This window comes from Arctopsyche grandis, chromosome 5, assembly GCF_051622035.1.
Source record: "Arctopsyche grandis isolate Sample6627 chromosome 5, ASM5162203v2, whole genome shotgun sequence".
Classification (NCBI taxonomy): Eukaryota; Metazoa; Arthropoda; class Insecta; order Trichoptera; family Hydropsychidae; genus Arctopsyche; species Arctopsyche grandis.
Window position 1 is genome coordinate 24,757,817 of NC_135359.1, and position 22,936 is coordinate 24,780,752.

General features: G+C 33.2%; 1 protein-coding gene across 1 annotated transcript; it reads right to left on the reverse strand.

Annotated features, from left to right (window-relative positions):
* Window positions 1–606: 606 nt before the first annotated feature.
* On the reverse strand, window positions 607–21,173 carry dmrt99B (doublesex-Mab related 99B). Its single transcript, XM_077431663.1, has 4 exons — window positions 21,036–21,173; window positions 20,566–20,706; window positions 20,206–20,365; window positions 607–1,595 (listed from the first exon to the last, which is right to left on the reverse strand). Exons 1-4 carry the CDS (start codon window positions 21,171–21,173, stop codon window positions 607–609), a joined length of 1,428 nt encoding a protein of 475 aa, XP_077287789.1.
* Between the last annotated feature and the right edge of the window lie 1,763 nt (window positions 21,174–22,936).

Genomic DNA, 22,936 nt, shown 5'->3' on the forward strand with positions numbered 1-22,936 from the left:
TTTAGCTAAAACATGGACAGATAAAATTACATAATATTTGTATTACATATAGTATATGTATATACATTTACGACGAATTCTATTACTAAACAATGACCTTATCAATTCTTCTATTATATTTTATTATCTTAATTGAATGAATGATAGTCAAATATGCATTGTGTTTTTTTTATTATAATTTACAAGTTCAAACACAGTTATCCTTAGCGTATCGTATATTTACATCTCCTTAAAATGCTAAAATATTGAAATTTACTACTGGGAGACGTTTACCCAACATCACAATTTATATGTAGATCACGGACAGTAATTTCTATATTTAATTGAAAATTTTAATGTTTCCTACAATTCAAAAACAGTACCTATACATATTACATTTAAATTTACGATCAATGCTGTGACGACATTCTCTCACAATGCAATTAAACAAATACATCTATCTTATGCAATATATAAATTAAAATCTGAAACACCTTTTAATGCATAGTAACGTTACATTTTATATATGTAATAATGATTTTCAATGTCAGATTCATTTTATAAAATATTTTAATGATTAATTAGTATAATATGTGAACCGATTCGCGCAATTCTCCGCAACTCGTATTAGTCGGAATAACCGTCGGTGTTAGCATGGTCGGATCTGGGGGATGGTGGAGTGGCCCTAGCTCGACGGGCCATCATTTCCGGTGTCGGTGGTAGAAATCCTGCCAAGTATTCTGCAGGAGGTCTTATAACTGTCGGTAAATATCCGGTTCCGGAGTAAGGAGGAGTCAAAAATCGTCGCGACGGTGAAAATTTCATGTTTTGTCCGCCGAGCGGAGAAAACGCAGACTTCGTTTGGTACCCAGGCAAGGAATACGGAGGAGAGTCTTGGGTCAGGTTGTACGCTGCAGGATTACCACTACCTAACAATGGATTAACATTTCCACCGCTTAGGATGGCCTCCATAGCTAAAACGACATCTCCTTTACACTTCGAGAGCAAATGTTCTATTTCAGATCTCCGCTTGCCGGGAAAAACTCTCATGAGCACATCGACGGGTGACCTGTTTCCAGGACTCGTACTGTACTGAGGTGAGATTTTTCCACTCTCGAACGAGTTGTCCAACTGGGAATCGTTTATCAAATCGCTCCTGTTGGGAGATCCGTGCTCGCTATCCAAAACACTCACAGATTGTTGCGGCATTAGATCTGTCGTGTCGCTGCTGGAGCTCAAGCCCCTCGCCAACTTCCTAGACTCTTGCTCGTTTCTGATGTTGGCTAAGTTCTGAATCTGGTGCGAATACTTCGACGGTGGACTGGCGTTGGCCATGTATTGCGAGTCGTCCATGTTGGCCGCTGGCCACTTTTCCTGCTCGTGTTTGATCGGAACTAATATGTCATCGTATTGCGTGGATCGAGTTTCCTTCAGAGACAGATTTTCCGGGGCGCCTATTGAGCTTTGGTCTGAATTTTGATCTTCTTCTTCTTCCACGTTCAGCTCGTTGTCTGTGTTTGGCGATTGTGGTCTTGGTGTGGACGGAGTTCTAGATGGAGACATTCCTCCATCAATATCCGGGCAGGATCCACTCACTATGCGAGCCCTTTTTTGCACTGTAACAAAAGAAAAGTTGGATTGTTTTTCAAATTGGAAGACACGACTTAGTTTAGAAAATATCATTTTGCAAAACCTGAAAGAAATATATCAACAATAAGCTATCGTGAGCAAAGCAAAATAGCAAAAGGGTCATGCTTCTTTGACCAAAATAAATTACATATCTGTGAAATTCGGGAGTAAAATTATATTAATTATTAATTCAAAAGGTGAAATTTCCATTAAATCCACTTTGGTATATATGTACAGTTATTTTCAGAATACAATTTTAATAATTTAAATAATAACATCTTATATTTGTATTAAGAAATGTATGAAAATAAATATTTATATACATATGTATGTATATATATAATTGTTTTTTGTTAAACATTTAAATAATAGTCAAAAATAGTACATTCAAACACAATTGTACTTTGTGCTTATTAACGAACGAAGTTGTATTTGGTTAATATATTGCCAGTTATCGTTATTAGAACTTCTTAAAACCTATATAAATATGAATTTTCATAATACAATGGATATTGTGTACAATTTGTTTGATATGCGCCGAGATCTTTACAATTTTTAAAAAATAAACAGGTGAACTGACAGGCAGATGCTTTATATAATATTATACCTTTATTATAAATATGCATTAGTGGAAGTGAAATATCATTGGTTGAAAGGACACATCAAGCAGCCCAATAATAAATGTGCCTGCCTACCCTTTGTAAAAAAAAGTGGAACATCATAGCGATGAAAGGGGAATCCAAATAAATAAATGAATAAAATCACTGAACTGAAAGTTTCCAAACTTTTAGATCGAAATATTATAATTCAAACAGTAAACACCCTCTATCAAAATCATACTATGTTTGAGCAACACTGAGGGGGTGGGGGGGGGGGGTGGAGGACAAACATTGCGGCTCTTGAATACATTAAGTTTTGAATGGCCGCTAGTTTCATATAATACAAACTTATTAACATAAAGCATATTGTGAACAAGTCCAGACGACCCCAACAATGGGGCACATTGTGAGAGCAGATAATACCAAGCCACTATTTCAATTTATATGCAGTGGGCCGCGCGAAAATTCAAAAAAAAAATACTTTTATTTCAATTAAAACACAACAGCCAACACGAAAGCAAACCACGCCCATTTTGTATTAAAATGTAAATGAACTCGGCGTTTTTCAAGAATATACAAACAATTATACAAAGGATATAAGTTTAAATTTTTAATAATTCATTTTCTTAGAAACAATGCTCGTTGCAGTCGAGCTATCAGTAGATTTTCCACGATACTGTAGGGGGGCTGTTCTCTGCGGGGGTCGTGTAGCCCCCCGTGGACCCCCTGGATGTGTGCAAGCGTTCTGGACAAAAGTCCCCAAAGTGATTTAAGTGATACCGCTGACTGGCGCTCCAATTAGGCTAAAATGTTTTATAATTGAAGACATTTTTTTCCAAAAGGGAAATTCACATTGAATCTCGTTCGTACACTTGATCCGTTTCAATATCATGCTGCGCTCAATTACCAGTCCATTTTATATTTATAATGCTGTTTAATATAATAATACGGAGATGAAGTTAAAATTTTGCCAATTTTAGATTGATATGTATTACTTTCACATTATCGTTATATCACCAGAGAACTCAAAATTGTCTTGTTTTATTCCTTAAGTCCTTTCCATTTATAAATAAAAATACATAGCTATCGCTTTATTCACAAAGTATGTATATATGTTTCTATATTATTCGGTTCTTTGAATCTCTATGGGCAGTAAACACATACGCTATGTTTTTATGAAAACTACATCCAAAGGCCGTCAATACAGCGTTTTTAAATCTTCCAAACTTCATACAAAAATAAAGTTTTATTTAAAGATTTAGTTTCAAACTTTCATTCCATTCCATTCAAACTTCATACCAACATATTTTTATCCAAAATATCGACAAATAAATTTAAAAAAAATGTCTTTCTAATATAATTATATATATAAATTTTATACAAAATTTAATACATAGAGCAATCACCACAGTGTGAAAAATACTAATTTGATAATTCATGTAGTCGACATCAACTATATTTCAATTTTAAATTTAATTGATAAAAAGGTTTAAGAGTTTTTTTTTTAATTTACAAAATCAATTATTTTTACCGTTACTTTGCGAAAAATACGCTTACTCTCATAGAGTTTTCGGAAAATTCGGGAGATCCATAATGAGTTAATGTTTACTTTATCTACTTATTTTACAATACGCCAAGTTTTGTTTTTTTTTATACTACTTACTATATTGATTTTTTGTAAATACATGAATTTGAAGTAATTATTTAATGCAGTATAAAGCACTTACTCATCTATCGTAAAATATTCTGTAAACTAATAGGGATAAATTGTATGATATTGTGATATAACTAATTGATTCTGTGTATATAACTCTTCAGGGAGTAATTTTATGATGGCCAACTGTTTTTTAGGCTATTGAATCGTTAGTCAATATTTTTTTATATCACATATCATTTTACATTTAAAACAATCAAAAATATCGTTTCACAATTTAAACGGAGAGTCAGTAAAAACTGTTTTGACCTCATGACTTCGTGATAGTTTTATGTACCATGCCTAATTAAGTGGGTAAAAATTTAAATAAAAATCTTAACTATTTTAGAAAATTTCAGTCTACGGTCAAAGAATTTTAAAATAATACACCAAATTTAGCAGTTCCAAATTAAAATCTGTATATTTGCATAACGGATAAACAAATATACAAGATTCGTCTATATTTTTCTTTTTTTTTTCATACACGACAGGTCATCTTAAATTGACACTATGTTTAACTCTGTACATATCCAAACACATTGTATTATACATATATGAATATATGTACATAGTACATAGATATTAATTAGAAACCGCAAGCAAATGTATGTTTTCAACAAGTAATATCTCAGGTTATCCAAATTTTCTAGAGACAGAGAGAGAAGAATCCGTCAAAACAATTCAGTTAGATAATTTAATAACCATCCAGATCTGGCCAGCAGCTATAGACGTACTCATAGTCATCAAGAGAATCGAATAAGTGTTTCGATTCCAACAACCTGTCTGACTATGAAGTAAGTAATCATTTAACCAGCGAGTTATGCTGTAGCTTCAAATACTTTATAGTATTTGAAGAATTTATAGCAAAAAAAAAAATGGTATATACATATGAGCGGGTTTGGTGCATCCGCTCTAAAATCACCAGACAAACGAACGACAGATTAACAGAACGGCAGCTTTAAACGTAATTCTCGTTTGCTCGAATGATAGATTACACATCAGATGACGAGTAACCTTTCGATGTGCACAGATGCAATTATTAAGTTCCGAATCTTGCCTTATTAAACTCGCCAGAAAGATCCAACTCAATTTTAATAATTACCATTTTAATAATTGCATCTGTGCACATCGAAAGGTTACCCGTCATCTGATGTGCAATCTATCATTCGAGAAGACGACAATTGCATTTAAAGCAGCCGTCCGTTAATCTGTCGTTCAATTCTTCTGGCGATCTTAGAGCGGATGCACCGCATCCAGATGGGCCGTTGTATTTGAAGTCGCAAAAGTCCACTTTTCATCAATTCGAGAAATATTTCGCAAAACATTAAATATAATATTTTACGTTTAACAATATTTAAAAATAATACGTATTTTCTGCTTTTCCGAGATTCTGGACATATCAAATTAAAATAAGTGATAACAATTTGTGAATGAAGTCAGACAGAAATTGTGCTTTTAGAACTGAAAATTTGACTTTTGCTACTTTCAAATATAACCGCTCATACATGTATATAATGCCAACTGACCTCAATTTATCTAAAATTTTGCTAAAAACAAACTACTTAAAAATTTATTAAAATATAATTATCTAAAAAACAAAAATTTGTATATGGATATTAAAATCAACAAAAAGCGTCGATCACATCGGCAATTCAATCACTCTGCGATCGATGCGAACCCTCCACCGCCCCCACATTCATACACATGTACAAACACACCGGAAAGCGAGAAGGAACTAGGAGGAGGAGGAGGAGGAGGGGGTGGGTCAACAATTCGCGATATCTCGTCCAAAACAATAAGTTGATAATGTGTGTGGGTGTTTAAGTAGAACGAGTGCGATGATGAATGTATCGCGCGGCATCATTGTGCCCGCGGGGTCCATTGTGCCCGTCCGACAATAAATTGAGTCTGTGTCTACGGCAAGTGGTGGTGGGACATCACGCGCCACGGGGGCCACCCCCAATAAATTACAAAATTAAACTGTGAAACGGAGACGCGAACAATAATGAGAGAGGACGCACAACAGATACACGCGACCGCGCGCTAACACCCTGCTCCTGATGGCTGCTGCTAATTCATGGCCGGTCGTAAGTAACGTCGCCAAAAATCAACACCAGGTATGTGTATACCAGGGTGGTATAATGCGCTCATACTACACCGGAATACACAATCGAGCTTGCTGAATGATTGGACGTGACTTCAACCGCAATACATATCTCTATATGGCAGGGGGGTCTCTACACCGAGATAAGCATGAAAATCTTATAGGTACATATGTACATACATACATACATACATATACAAGAGTTAAAAAAAAATTCTTAGATGCCTTTATATGAAGAAATATAAATATTTCCCCTATTTATGTATTTCCCACTGCCTTTTTACAAGGTATTTTAGGCTTTTACTCACTATCTTCGAGAAGAATTATTGCCAGTTTCAAATATTGCTTTGGAGTATTAAAGGGGAGAATCGACAACCCTTTATTAATTTTATTGGAATTAAAATTTTCGGCGCCTGAATGCGGTAGGGCTTTGCGTCATCATTTACTTTTCCAACCTATTCCTGCGAAAACGTCTGCTTCAATTGTAAAGCCTATCCGGTTCCTTAATGTGATTGATGAGTATTTGGACCTGTTCAATTGTCATGTTGATGAGCTGGTTAAGTTCTTGAGATTCAACACGAGACTATTTGAATGAGATGAATGATTGGAATTTTTTATTATTTTTATTTTTTTATTATTATTATAAATAATAAATTAAATTAATAAATAAAATATATAGGCAAATCTTTGTGAACAAGGAATTTTCACTATTATCTACATATATATGTACATATATTAAGCCAGCAGTGTGGCTTAATGATAGCGTGTATGTGATCAGTGGGTACCAAGTGATCAGTGGGTTCGATCCCCCATACTGCTAGTTAGATTTGGGGGTATTTGTGACTCCAAATCGATCGTTTCTAATCAGAGTTTGCCAATTTTATCTGATCATTGTTGACACTGTTCCTCGAAATTGGCAAAAAAAATCTTTCCTGTTGTCACAAAATCTTCTGTATTTATTGTCTGTACAATTTGTAAAAATTATGTACAAATCTAAAATCCATAGATGTCTCGATGGATTAATTCTGTAATTAATTAATTAATTAATTGTTATTTCGTGTTCTTCAGCTTCTGAGAATACACTGATTTACGTAATAATAAAATGCTGCATTGTTTGTAATTAATTGTCCAGGAAGACGCATTGGGGTCTTCCTGTCAAGCCTTCCTGGTATATATACATATATTTATGTAAAAAAATAAAATAAAATATATATATATAAAATTGAATGTCTGTCTGTCTGTCTCTTATAGGATCCTAAGCCACTCAACCGATTACGATGGAACTTTCAGAATTTGTTGTATTCATGTCCGGGAAGCTTTCTTTGAAAAAAACTGTAGAAACCGGGAAAGCTTACTGTGAATCTTACGGGAAAAACCTCTTAATAATAATATTCGTAATTACGATTTTACCGACGCGAAAGTATGAAGCGCCATCGTGTAGTCAAGGAAATGTGTTTGTTGGTAACCGCGTTACCAGTTGGTTTATGACGACACGGCGTTGAAGAGACGTTAGTTGAGCTAGTTAGCTCCAACGGGAACGGGAACGGGAATTGCATGCCTTATTCTGGCATTGCAACGCATGCCTTGTTCAACAAGTAAATTAATAAATAAAATGCTGGAATCTTGAACATATTTTGAATCTTGATATGTACATATTTAACATCACGAAACTTTAATTTTGTTGAATCAAAAATAAAAATAGCATCATTGCTAGATGGGCCAACATGCATCTCGATTTTGTGCAAATTTAATCCATCTCATCTCACACATTTTTCTAATTTCTTCGACCCATTTTCCTCGCGGCCTTACTTTCCCCCTTTTACATTTACATAGATGGATACCATTCTAGCACTTCTTTTGTCCACCTTTCGTCTATTCTTCTAGTTACGTGACCCGCCCTTTGCCATTTCAATTTTTTCACTCTCTCAACTTTATCTACTACCCTTGTCATACTTCTCATCCATGTATTCCGTTTCCTATCTCTCATAGTCATGCCGATGATACAGCTTTCCACACTTCTTTGAATCTATTGGACTTGACGTTCAGTGCCCAAATTTTGCATCCATACGTCATCCATAAGGCACATTGATTGAAGATCTTATTCTTCAGGAATAGTGGCATTTTTTATTTAAAAACGAAGTTCATACGCCCAAACACACCTTATCTTTTTTCATACGTCTCTTTATTTTATTCTTTTTTACTACCGAAAATTTATATTATTTTAATATTACTATGTATGTTTGTATATATATATATATATATATATATATATATATATATATATATATATATATATATATATATATATATATATATATATATATATACATATATATAATTTTAAAATTGAAGCCACCAAATTTGGTATATTTTAATATGGTACCCAAACGTAGACCGTACATAGATGGGTTTTAGAAATGGTTGGAGGTTTATTTCCCCAACTTATATATGTAATGTTGTTTTCTAATGGTCTTTGGAATAACCAAAATCCTTTTAATAATTTTAAAATATTGAAAACAATTTTAGTATGTACATATGTATTAACAAAGTTAACATTATTGAAAACAAGTACCCAAATAAGTGATTTATTATATCCTATATCAAAGCCAATCTAAAATGACAGTTACATGGAAAATTGAATTAAGTCTGCAAGAATTACTTAATTACATTTCCACTGTTACGAGTATGTATGTACATATGTACGTGTACTATGCGAATTATACCCACATTCATAGCTCAGCCTATACGTAATTTAGACTTGATGTCGCTTAGATCTACTGGGGGCTTTAGGTCCCTTACAAGTTGCTTGACATCCACAATTGATATTTGTATTACAGTTAGCGATGGCTTTCAGATTTAGTTATGGACGAGAACCAGGTTATAAACAAGGTCAATTTCGGCTAATTGGGTTTTTCGTGTTCAGGTATAAAGGTATAGTAAACTTTATCGTAAGCAAGAATTCGTTGTTGTTTTAACACAATGTGACAGATGTGTAAAACAACAACGAATAAATAATAAATATAACATATTTAATTACGTTTTCGAACACAAATTCATCTCAGCAGTGTTCTTATTCACAATTCCACAATTACAGTTTTTCTACGAGGTAAGACATTATTTTTTTAATATATTCTTGATAGTAGCTAATTTAAATCATTTAATTATTTGTGCGTATTCAGGATCTACCATTTTACAGCTGTGATATATAATACAAATTTTATTATTTGTAATAATAATATATAATAATAATCTTATGAACGTTCATAATGTTTATAACTCAATGTAATTTTTTATAAGCAATTATTTTTTTGCAAAATATGATATGTATATTTACAATTTTTTTTCGATATAAAAATTTAGAAATAAAAAAAAAACTTAATTTTATGAAACCGGTGAAAGCCGGCTTTTTATTTGTAAAAAAACCGAAAATCGGTTTTTTTCTTTTGGGTGGTTTTTTGGAACCCCTAGTCTGTACTATTGAAATACCTTCGTTTTAGATCTCAAAAGTCGGCACTAGTGCATCCACTCCCGGGATCCCGGGAATCCCGGACTTTTCTGGCACCGTATTCTCGGTGCTGAGATTGGTCAAAGCACCAAAATTACTGTGCTAGAAAATTTAAACGAAAAACACCTACATCTTTGTCTATTCTTCGAAGATTATCTATTTTATCTTAAATACATATTATTATAATTGTTTCAAAAAAGTGAAAGCCAAATAAAAGCTTAATAAAAAGTTTTTTAAATTTACTTTTTTCTGGAGAAAAAACATTGCAAAATTATTCAAACCTCGACATTAAATTTATTATAAAACGTATTTTTTACGAAGGTTTATCTAATATACATACATACATATGTATGTATGTATGTATATGTAATTGCAGTATTTCATTAAATGGATCATTTCATAAACATTCAAATGTTGGAATTATCATTAAAATAACATGTTAATTTAATCATCGCGAAAATCAATTTAATTAAGTTATTTTAATTGAACTTAAAACCAGCCATAAATGCAACCCAAAGTTTTCAAGAAAGCAACCTCATGAAAAAACACTATTATGGAAGTATTTTGTGCGGGAAATATTGCGAGAGCAGCAAGCAAGCTTCGCAGCCATTTTTTACATATGTATATTTTTGAAAATTAAAATTAAAATAACTGTCAGATAAATAATTAACGGTATAAAATCGTTAAGGGACAATTCAACTTAATTATTTTGAATAGAAATAAAAGTAAATATTTATTTTTACATAGATAAACTTTGGAAGAAATTGATGACGTGAGCAAATTTTTTTTAAATAGCTTAATGTTTAACAAGTACTGATCACTTGAGTTTATTTTCTCAGCGATTTATACAAAATGGCTGCAATAATTAGCACGTATGTATAATGAGATTATATGTGCATAATCTCTTTATTCATTGTTTTATTATTGAATATAATTTACTGCCCTGAGAGCTTATGATGATAGACTGAAATTGTTAAAACGATATAAAAATGTGGGGGGAAATTAAAATACATGTACGGTAACAACTGTATAAAATTTCGAAAATAAATTACATCAGTGCTTCCCACGCTTTGAAAAGATCTTCCAAAAGTTAAATTAAATGTCTTGTAACAAGATACATCGCAAATCGCCAAGAAATTGAAAGAAAATCCACACATAATACCTTCGGACCGACGCCGTTCCGAGAAACATTAAATTAAATTATACGAAGTGTTTATGCACGTTATCCAATATTTATTTTATTTCGAAAGAGAAGAAAAAAAATACAAACACATCAATGAACATTCGGCAGCGACTGTTTCCTCAATTTAGCACAAAAGGGGACCAACGCAACCGACCGAAATGAGACCCTCGCAAAAAGTATAAGGTATCAAATAATTATATTGTGTCAAATTGAGTGAAACACAATTACGCCATTTTTCAACAAAGCCCGTATGAATTTCATAGGATCGTTCTCCCCAATGCGAAAAAAAAGATTGCATACACTTTTTTATTCAACCTCGTAATCAAATAAAAGTATCGCGTTACTTTTTTCGCTAGCCCAAAATACACAGGGCCACGAAGCTATGAATTAAACAGTATTACAGTTCATAAACTCACAATTTTACATTATCATATACATAGCATACACTATTTAGATGATATTTTATTACAATATAATTTGAAATATCATTCAAGATTTTCATAAGAATACATTTTATGTCATAATATATTGTGTAAGAGATTATAAACTAAGCACACAACAATGGTATTGCATATCGCAGGTATACATACATTAGATTTGCAAATATAAAAGGCGCTCACATGTTTGCCTATTTGTGTGCGTGTGTTTTCATCAGTTGTGGATTAAACTTTGCACAATAGACCCCATGCTATATACCCCATCGACAAAAGAGCTATTTTTTTCGTACAAAGTATCGCTGTCACCTATGTAATTTGATAATATCTTTACTTGTATTCTGACCCATTCTATTGTAATAATCTCTATTAACCACCCAAAATACTAGGTAACGACAAATTAATTCACTTAAAAATAAATATATATATATATACGTATATATGTATATGTACATAGCTTGAATTGTATTAAAATAACTTCAATCTAAATAAGAAAAAACAAAAGTAGGAAGCTATATTTATAGCTTTCCAAGTGGGTGTTGTATTACGTAGGTAGAAAACGGAAAAAACCTTGAAATTTCATCCAACTTTAGATGCTTTGTAAAGTAGATGTGTACACATAACTATATATGTATGTATTATTTAATACGAAAGTACATTTTAAAGAAGTTTATAAGGTATCTTTGTGAATTATGCAATATGATTCAATATTGTCAGTATTTTAATTTGAGCTACAATCGCTTGTGAAACTATTGGTATCGTATTACATAGAGATCACCGGTCTTCTCAGTTCATGTTCTAACAATACCATTACTATACATACATATTTGCTCTGTGCGAGTAGTACTTTTCTTTTTCCTCTGTTTTCTTGTAACACGAACGCCCGCTTTTATTCCATTCTAGACGTTTGTTGTTAGAGCAAAGAGAAATCGAAGATGATCCTTCGCTGCTCTAACACGGGCGACAAACGTTTTATTACATTTCTGTATGTTGGAGACTGTATCATCTCGAGTGAGCACTAAAGAATCCTTTTAAATACACCTCGTCGGGGTCCTCTTTCAAAAATCAATAAACTCGTCTGTGTCAAAAAAAAAAAACGAGAGCAAACCAAGACGATGGGTATGAATGGGGGTCTACACGGCGAACGACTGATTCAGTCGGATTTGACTTTAAAAAATCTCATTTAAATTGCTTGTATTGTTTTGCAAAAAAAGTTTGTGACACACCCTCGAGAGAAAATCGTACATGGAAATGAAGTCTTTCGATTTTATATAGTGTAATAAAGCGGGGTGGCAACGGGAGGGTTATTTGTTGAACGAGATGGGATGGATGCGATGAGTTATTCGGAAAATTGAATGGATGACCCCCCGCTGTTACAAATTCGAAGGGTGATTTTTGATGAATTCACTTTGTAATTGAGAGCTTCTCGCCCCCGATTTTAATTCAATTATTTTCATACATTCGCAGAAAGTTCAATATTAAATTTAGTAATATTTCTATGATCGGAATATTCATATAATCACACACAATATTAACAACCTAACTGAATAGTATGTAATCTAATATAGAATTTCGAAAGAGACTTTGAATGTTTATAAGTCTTGATTCGTAGAATCCGTGACGTTAAATTTAATAAAAAAACAAACGAGTATTCAAATAAATTTAAATAAAATAAAACTATTATAGATTAGCCATGTTTAAGCGGTTTATATTACAAATACCGAGCGAAGCCGGGTAAAACCACTAGTAATAAATAAATAAAACTGACATGTTAAACTTACATACATATATGTACATTTAATATCTATAAAAAATTATTAATTTGAGACCACTATTTTTATCAAAAAATTGATTCATTGTAGAAGAAATACTAAGTCCTTTAGAAAAAGTCAAATACGGGCACTTTTGTTTTGTCTTCAAACTTAATTTATAATCTAAATTCATATCGGAACTATGTATTCAAAAGACGCAGTGAACTCTTGAATGATTTCTTAATAATAATTCAGGACCGCGATTAATAAGTAAAGTACTAGCAAAAATCGGCTTTGCCGCCTCCCCCAAGTATATTAAATAAATAAAATATGATTTAATTTTTCTTTAGTAGGTACTATTCGATTAAATGAGTAGTTGTATGTAGACCAAGTTTCCAAACATATAATATTTCGATGATAAAAAGAAGTTACTCAAATTGCAATATTTATTTACAAGGGTGTATCATTATGATCTTTAAGCTTTCCTCGGGTGGTTTAGATCCTATTCCAAATTGGACACGTGCTCGTATTAAACTATCCTGCCACTTGAAAAGCCACCAAGTTGGCAAGCCTTTCCTATTGCAAAGGGTGCTTTGCTCGAGTTTTTTTTTTCCGGGATAAACTCCCTCGCCCTGTCCACTTTCGACATTCAATTCTACTTCACAAAAAAAAAGTTGCCTTATACATTGACCTCTCGCGTATCATTACAGATACAAATTGGCAGATACTGAGCAGAATTTATTAATCTAATCGTAGGTATACGTACATATGTATTTAGACTGGTTAATATTTTCCATTCGAAAATGGGCAGACCGGATTTTAACCTGTAAGCTTCGGCTAACGTTGAATGCGCTACTACATAGAATAAAACACTCCACAATATAATTGAATGGGCATCACAACATGAAAACATGTTGTGGGATACGAGATATTATGTGCGTTTTACGTGAAGAGGAACAGTCACGGCATGGGAATGAAATCGGCTTTACCTGTCCAAATTTAAAAATTGTATTGTATAAATTATATGTATTGAAATTTTTAAATCATTTTCTAAAATTAGTACACGCTTTAAAATCATTTACTTAAATACTTCAAAACCCATTGAAGATTTGTACATAAATTTAATGAGACGGATAGGACCCTTTGCCCGCGTTAACTTTCGCGTTACTTTTTTGCGAATTTGTAAATTGAGCTTTCTACCATAAATATATATCGTAATATTTATTCAAGTGACCAAATATGTCAATTGACACCTAAAGTATTTTTTTTAAATAGTGAATCACGCCAGAATTAATTTGTTTGCACAATGAATCACGCCTTCCGCTCTACTAGCAGTTTAAGCTTGACGCCTATAGCGGTCATCCACGGGGAAATGGTTGAGACTCTATAAATAGTCGTTATTTATCATTTTAGATGTTTCTAATTTTAGTCGACGATTTTCGATTACTAAAACTACTGTTGAGTACAGTCTGAGAATTGAAAATATCTCACTTTAATGTGAAAAATGCAAAATGAAAAAAATAAAATTAGATTTAAAAGTATTTCTATTCGTTATTTACTTTATTTTCAAACTAAAATAAAAATAATAATTCGTACTATACTATTTGAACTCGCCTCGACAGCCCTTCAAAAATTCATAAACACCGATTGAGAGACCCTTAGTTGATTCAAGAAAGGACATTATTATTAAAAAAATATTTCAAAACTATATTTTTTATGTAAATAGTACTTATGAATGTGTTAATATATGCATTCTGTATGTTCTGAACAATTTTCGGTCGGCGAGATTCGGCAAATTCGACTTTCTACGAACGTACATGGAGATATGTCTGTATTAACCCTTTGCACCGGGGTATACGCGACCCCTCGACGAGTATTCACAGTTAGCAGCAGCGTACACAGTGCCAGTTTGTATGGAGGAGAGATGTCGAGTGGACACTTGAAATATAAACGATTCCAATTTCCAAATGTGAGTGGGATGTGTAGTTGATATTGTCGAATAGAATTGTATGGATATTGTACCGATATTGTACGACCACAACGGACAGATAGGCGAACACACCCTCACTATGTATGTATGTGCTCACCTATAACATATTCCTACCCCATGGGTACCTGAAAACCCCCAGTAACGACCCACGCTCTCGTACCCATTACTAAGCGCTCTCGATATCTAAATACATACCCTGTGAAATACAACCCGAGCCAAATAAAGAAGTTAAAAACCTGTGCTAAAAAGTTTCATCGTTATTTAATGGATACCCATGCACTCGAGCTTCGAGAGAGAGAGGCCCCGCGAATAACGATCTTTTTTTTTAGTATTTTGCCTTTCTTTTGCAATATATACTTACATAGAGAGCAAAAAAAACCATACACAAAAGTATGAAGTCATTCCTGAAACGTTCTATTTATCCGCACGGGTGTGTGTTGTGGCTCGAATGGGGGCGTAAGTTTCGACAACTGTGAATTTCGGATGGATCATTTGAATAAAAACGAAATAAAAGTTCGCTTTTACGACCCAAAATGAAAACTTTGGTTCAAAATGAGGCTTTGAGGCTCAAGTCCTGCGCGGCTTTGACCGCGGAACTTTTCATACATTAATTACTTTCAGGCGCTCACACAAAGCGGGAGGGGGGAGTATGGGGCGGCGTCCGGTCGACAAAAAATTATATATAAAAACGTCTGCCCAAATGAATTGCGCAAAAAATGTATATGAAAAGCACTCCGCTAATTGCCCGAAATAAAACTGAGCTTTTGCAGTTAAAAATATATATAAACGGCGTAAACAAACGCGACGTCCGGTTTGCGATAAGGGCGACTTCCGCTCGATGAACTTTTGTTAGATATAAAGTTTCGTGAAAAACCATAATTGCAAAGATGCCGTACAAAAATAGTTATTTCAACTTCAAATTAAAAGCATAGATACCTTGTAGTAATTATTTACATATATCTTCAATAACTATGTATGTATGTACATACATATATAACAGTGACATGCCATCATTGGACTAGAGGGCTAGTCCCCTAAAATTTAAAAATATTAACAATTCAATTACAATAAATTCAAATCGTTGTCCATATTGATATTATTCACTAATATTAACGAAATTCAGAAACCGGAATCGGCCCTATCTGAGGTAGTGGAATGAATTATTATGGTATGGTCCACCGCGTCGTTTGCTTGCACGAACTCGCCATCTCAATACTGTTCCCTTCGCGGTAGTAGCAAATTGCTATGTATGTATAGGCGTTTTAATTTACTGATATCTTCAACCATTCGTGGAATATTTATGTATATCAAACATCATTCTCAACATTTTTTTAAAATTAAAATTGCACATTTTTTTGAGTACAAATATGGCAAGCGACTCGGCTCACGAAATGATTGTCTCAGAACAAATTAATACGGAACGCGCCGAAACAAATAACGAGGCATTGGAATGTTGCATTATTGATCGATTGTTCAACAATTCATTCAGAAGATTAAGTTTAGAAAAAAAACGAGATGTTTTTAAGAAAAGCTACTTAGAATATTTCTGTCAGCACAAAAATGAAGAATTATACTCATCACTTCAAGACAGATTATTATAATTCAAGAATTAAAAAAATATGTTTTGTCTATACCTAGTCCCCTGCTTAAAAAGTCACGACACGTCACTACTGTATACATATATAAATAATTTATTTTTAATAAACACACGTTGAAAATCTCTTTTGAAAATATATTTTGCAAACAAATATGAGACAATGTATATAATATGTAAATACATATATCAACCTAAATATTGACGCGCTCGATTTCTCTTAAAATATATATTAAAATGTATATAAGTATAAAATAATTATAAAATATGCATTTTAATACTTCAAGATCTGTCTTTTCAGAAAATCGTAGTATTAAATGTACATATGTATGTATAACCAGAGCTGACGAGAGGGGGAGGGGGGGGAGCCGGGGTAAAGATCCAGGGCCCGAACTCAAGGGACCCCGTGTCGGGACGTCTGACTGACTGATATTGATATTTTATATTATTCCAGATAAAAATAAATGTATTTATTTAGTGCTAAACGTTTATTATTTTTCGATACACGCACTCTTTGTGTCCATTTGAAATCGTACCCGTTATATCATACTTTCTTATATTCAATTATTTAAAAAAAATGACAACCAACATATAGGTATTTTCTAATTGTTCTGACTGATTTTTCGCATATTAAAAATATATCTATAAGAATTTTTTTTAAGTTTGCCATTGGGTACGGAATTATTTTTCCCCAGGGCCTGGGATTCCACTCGGTGGCCCTGCATATGTCCACTTGCTTATAAGTGTGTACTCTTTTTGAAGAATTGGAATTGATATATGTTTTAACGCACAAAAATTGCTTACTGGCTTTTTTTGAGTCGCTATTTACTCGGCGGCAGAAGTCAAAGGAAAAATTCAAGGAATGGAAAATTTCAACGAAAAAAAAATAAATATTTACGATGAAAATATAAACGTAACAATTCAAAACATATTAAGTGGTTCTTTTTATAAATGATTTAAGAAGGTGAGTTTATCTATAATTTATATTCTTGTTCTAATGATTGTGTTTAGATTATAACTATGTATGTATGTATGTAGCTTTCATGTTATGATCTCATAAGACGATCCAAAGAAAATATATTCCATTTCTACATATATTTTAATGTATATTTTACAAATTCAATATCTTGAATTCGGCCCTTTTCCGAAAGGTCGTTTTGAAATTCCGTAGGCGTCGCGAATATTTATAAAGTTGTTGATATGGCCCGACGCACGGCTCTGTACGTGACCGAATAAAACTGTTTTTATGGGATTTTCTCCTTTATGCGGAACACAATAACCGTTCGTCCTTTAAATGATACTGTGGAATTTTTCATATGAAGTAATAAAAGCTCTATCGGCGAGGCGTTGCATTCCACACATTGTTGTGGAAAACCGCCGTTTATAAGTAAGTGACTTTCGGATAAAGCTTCTTTCTCACAACCCTCCGGAAAAGCCCTCATATCCACACACACACACATGTACATATATACACCGCTTTTTCGACGCCCACATACTTGCGTCTCACGATCATAATTTGCCAAAAATGACTGTTAAATTATCAAGCCGAGTACGTGCTTCATTAACACGTTTGTAAGTAGGCGCATATATTATATTTAAATTGTTCAGATTTCTTTTTATTGTGTAAACATTGTCAAGGCTTACGCGTTGATGTTGTGTTGCGTATCGCAAGCCACAAGTATTCGATTTTAAGTTAATGTTAAGAATTAATTGAAAATTTCTCAATCGCGTATAATTAAGTTGGACAATATTATCGCTTCCATTTTCGAGACTTTTGTACGAAATTCTGTGTGTGTGTGTGTGTGTGTGTGTGTTTAACTATGTATGGGTAAATATTTAATGATGGCTTACCGTGTCAAAATATAACGTGATGTGTGGGGCGAGGAAAATGTGTTCTCAGAGGGAACGTGCTCGTTTAAAACTATGTTAAAAATAACATTTATTGTTTGTTCAGTTAATTACTAAAACATGTAAATAAGCGACATTGTCTGTGACTACTTTAAACTTTATGTAATGTGAGGCTCATATAGATCCATCTGCATTTAAGTGTCGTACATATTTGCCATGTTTCGAAATTTCAACACGAGTCTTTTAATAAAAGAGAAACATTTTTAGTGCCATATAAAAAAGTAATATAGTGACAGTGTACAAGATTTCGTTTATTAAATTATTTTCTTGAATTTGTATACTAGTATGTATTTTTGTATGTCGGTGTGAGTTGAAATTAATTAAAATTAACACTAATTACTACTAACGTTCACGAGAAATGAGTGGAAAACGGAATGAAAGCAAGCACTTTGAAAATCAGGCGTCTAGAAAAATTACCGTTGCAGACCAATTATTATCGGAAAAGTTAGATTGTATAGCAAGTGGGAAAACCACAGCTTGCAACGGAGAAATGTAGCGGAAAATTTTATTAGGGATGCAACAATTTTTTTTTTTAATTTTTATTATAACATACATAATGGAATTTTCTAAGAATACTTTTATTTAATATCGAAATGCTGTCATTCTATGTAATAACCTCCGTTTCAAACATGTGTGATTATTCGTTTTATTTTGGTATATAACATTTTTCACATAACAATCATCGATCAAATGCCGTAAGTAGATTGCTTTGTAACTTATTTTTAAATATTTTTTTCATACATTTACTTCTGATGTGCAAAAACCATTTAAAGTTTGTCCATAGATACACCCGAATCAAACGAAAATTTTCCTATGGATTTGATAAGAATAAAAAAATACTAATTAAAATGGATATTAAAAGGGAAATTTCATTCAAAGTCAACCCTAAATATGTCGTAGATTCGCAATTTAGCCTACCTAAAGCTATATAGCACACGGCGTATGGCCACTTGGGAATGTTTTAGCGCAAAGCTTTTTTACACCTATTTAACATAGCTACTCGGTGAAATGCTTGGCAGACGAGAGTTCCCTGCTAGTATGTACGTAAAATAACCCCTGCATGCTTCAAAGCAATATTTTTACTAAAACTATACATACCTACCTATGTACATATGCATCTATATTCAATCAAAGTAAAAAGTAATTTTATCCCTATTTCAAATTTGTTTGTTTTTTATTACTTGAATTATTTATTGTTGATGACACCTGGCCCCAATGAAGAAGGCTTTCATTTTCCTAATAAGTAGTAAGTGAATCAATATGTAAAGTCCATTAGCGTTAGGCGACAGTATAAGAGTAGGTTTATTTGAAGAGTCCATAAAGATATTTAAGTTAAGCAAACACTGCGCGTTTTAACAAAAAAAAGCCTAATAGAAAACCGAAATGTTTTGTAACTAACCGAGGACAAAATGTCACTTAATAGTCAGCAAATATTTATCTCACATTAAAATTCTTTGGTAAAAAAATATATTCATATGAGTAGGTATTGTAAAATGATATATTCGAACAAATCGTATACACACGCGCGCGCACAAGAGAGCACAAGTAACCTATTAAATGAGAGAAATCGCCGGTGTTTGAAGTAGGCAAAAATTAACCAGTTTTTCTATTACCGGACAAAGTGCACAAAGTAAGCAAATGGAATTTAGTTACCGGCAAATATTGTGTTATACTGTTTAATTTAGTTTTTTTTTTCTTCCACAACATAAAAAATAATATTCAGTCGACTTCGAAGTAGGTATAATGTTTAATCTTCGGCTGCGTTTACTTTGTGGTGTTTGGATAATGAACATTGAACATAAAATATGAGAAATTTAAATTCGTAGATTCACTTACTTGGGGAATCGTCATCTTTGTAATGTCTGCGTTGGGGTGTGTCGCTCCCGGATGTCGGTGGTTGTCCTGGAGGACCCTGTCCAGGCCGCGGTCCCGCATATAAGAGTCCCAGCTCACGCGCTTCGCTCTCCTCTTGAGCTTGCTGCCGTCGTAAAGCCACCTGAGATTAAAGATAAAATAACAATAATAATGTTAATGGAATCGCAATAAAAAACAGTAAACAAAATATTAAATTTCCTGTTTAACAAACACAACGATAATCAAATATAGACTATTTGTTCACATTTAACCTTCGGGCTGTCGTTCGGAATGTTTTTTTCGGCATTCAAAAAACTAATTTATTAAAATATGTACACTTACTTGTGCTGCCATAACGCGTTGTCTTTCTGCTATCAGTGTACATTTGGCGCACACGCAGTCTCTCCAGCGGCAATAGCGTTTGTGCCCTTTCAGAGCTGAAACAACTCCGTGATTCCTGCATCTTGCACATTTAGGGGTACGCTGTTGAACGAAAATCAACTGTTGAAATTATTTTCATTATAAGGGTGAAGCATATATTTGTAATGTATTAATTGTTTCATAAATCCCATCCTCTACATTTGCACAAATTTAATAACGAATACGTTTACTTTAATCGCCATTCAAACCGACTATCGAAAGTATTCTATAAGGCTCCAAAATTATAAAACAAATCAAAATAATGTATATATATATATATCTCAAACTAGAATAGTTCACTCAATTACAATAGATATAGAGGGTATGCAGAGCCTTAACAAATAAATGCTTTATTTTATGTATTAGACTTGTGGATGAGGATGGCAGCAAACCGCCGCTGGCTGGTTGGCAGTGAGCACCTGGTATCTCTCGGAAGCTCTCAGGAAGAATGCTGGAGGCAGTGCTCCCAAAACTGGGTGCTGGGCCACCAACGCCGAGACGTCCACTCCGCTCGCCAGAGGCATCTCCATTCCGAACAGTTTGACGATCTTACAAAGCACACGACTAATTTCAACTCAGTCTTATCTTCAGAACCATACTCATTTACCGCGCAAAAGTTACTTGATACTTGACGAAAAGTTTGCCTTTGGATACACGTCACAAAACTTTATCTGAAACAATACAAAACAAACCGATATAGTAGAAATTGAATCAATTCAAACACACCTACATACATATGTCATTTACAAATGAAAGCCGCTTATCGAATTATTTTAGACTGTGGAAACTTATTTAAAATCAAAAATTCACTGTTAAAAGCATTCGAACGCGTTTATTTATTTCTGACGTAAGCTTTTGTTTGGTTTGAAAAAAATAAACAATTGAACAAATTTATTATAAGCAATTCAAATGTTTCGAACGGTAGGCTTTTTTGTATGGCGGTTTATGATGGGATGATGTAATTTGTTGGATAGATGATTGGTAAACTGACAATTTTGTGTAACAGTGTGTCACTATATGAACAGTGCGTTGGCAACTGACTGACGAGTGATGCCGGCGGCCACGTTCGTTGGCTATCCTTGTCGCGCCGACGTGAAACTGTAGAAAGCTTCGCGAGACATTGTGGCTAGCGAATCGAGGCGACCAATCGCGTGCCGGACGTTCGCCGCGACCACGCCCACAGGCCACGTGATTGGTCGACACGCACGCACTCACACCACCGCACGTCTCTTGATAGTGTTGACATTTTATTTACTTTTACATTTGTGGCCGCCAACAATGAGCCGCGCACTAAATGAATTCGCGCTAGCCACTCCCCGAATATACACAACGAAACAAATGAATGAATGAATTAAACGAAATTAAAAAACAAAGACGTGCTCAATTTCAAAAATATAAATAAAAAACGATTTGTTTGTGTCGTTAAAAAATTGACGATGCACTCTCAATTAAATTTTGTATCCGATTAATAATTTGGATTCATACAAAAGGTCATATTGCACTTCGCTTATTAAATAGTATCTACATATCAGTAATTAGACTTGTATAGGTATATAAATTTTTACATATTTAATCTAATGTATAATTTCGAAAGAGACTTTGTATTTAATATATAATTTCGAAAGAGACTTTGTATGTAAATATATATGATCTTTGGTTGGGAGTTTCGTAAACATGTCAAAATTTCAACGATGAGGAGTAGATTTTTTTTCGATTCAAATAAATTTAATAAAAAAACAAATGAATATTTATTATTAGATTCGCCATGTTAACGCTGTTTATATTACAAATACTGGGCGAAGCCATGTAAAACAAGTAGTATATAGGTATAATTTCGAAAGAGACTTTGTATTTAATATATAATATCGAAAGAGACTTTGTATGTAAATATATATGATCTTTGGTTGGGAGTTTCATAAACATGTCAAAATTTCAACGATGACGAGTAGATTTTTTTTCGATTCAAATAAATTTAATAAAAAAACAAATGAATATTAATAATTAGATTCGCCATGTTAACGCTGTTTATATTACAAATACTGAGCGAAGCCATGTAAAACAAGTAATATATAGGTATAATTTCGAAAGAGACTTTGTACATAATTATGTAATGCTGGTTGGTAACATTGAAAACAAATCAAATTTTCTATGACGATTCGATATGGTTTCGATTCGATATATTTGTTTACGATTCAAATAAATTCAATAAATTAGCAAATTAATATTTACTATTAGATTCGCCATGTTTATACATACAAATATTGAGCGAAGCTGGGTAAAACAACTAGTCTAA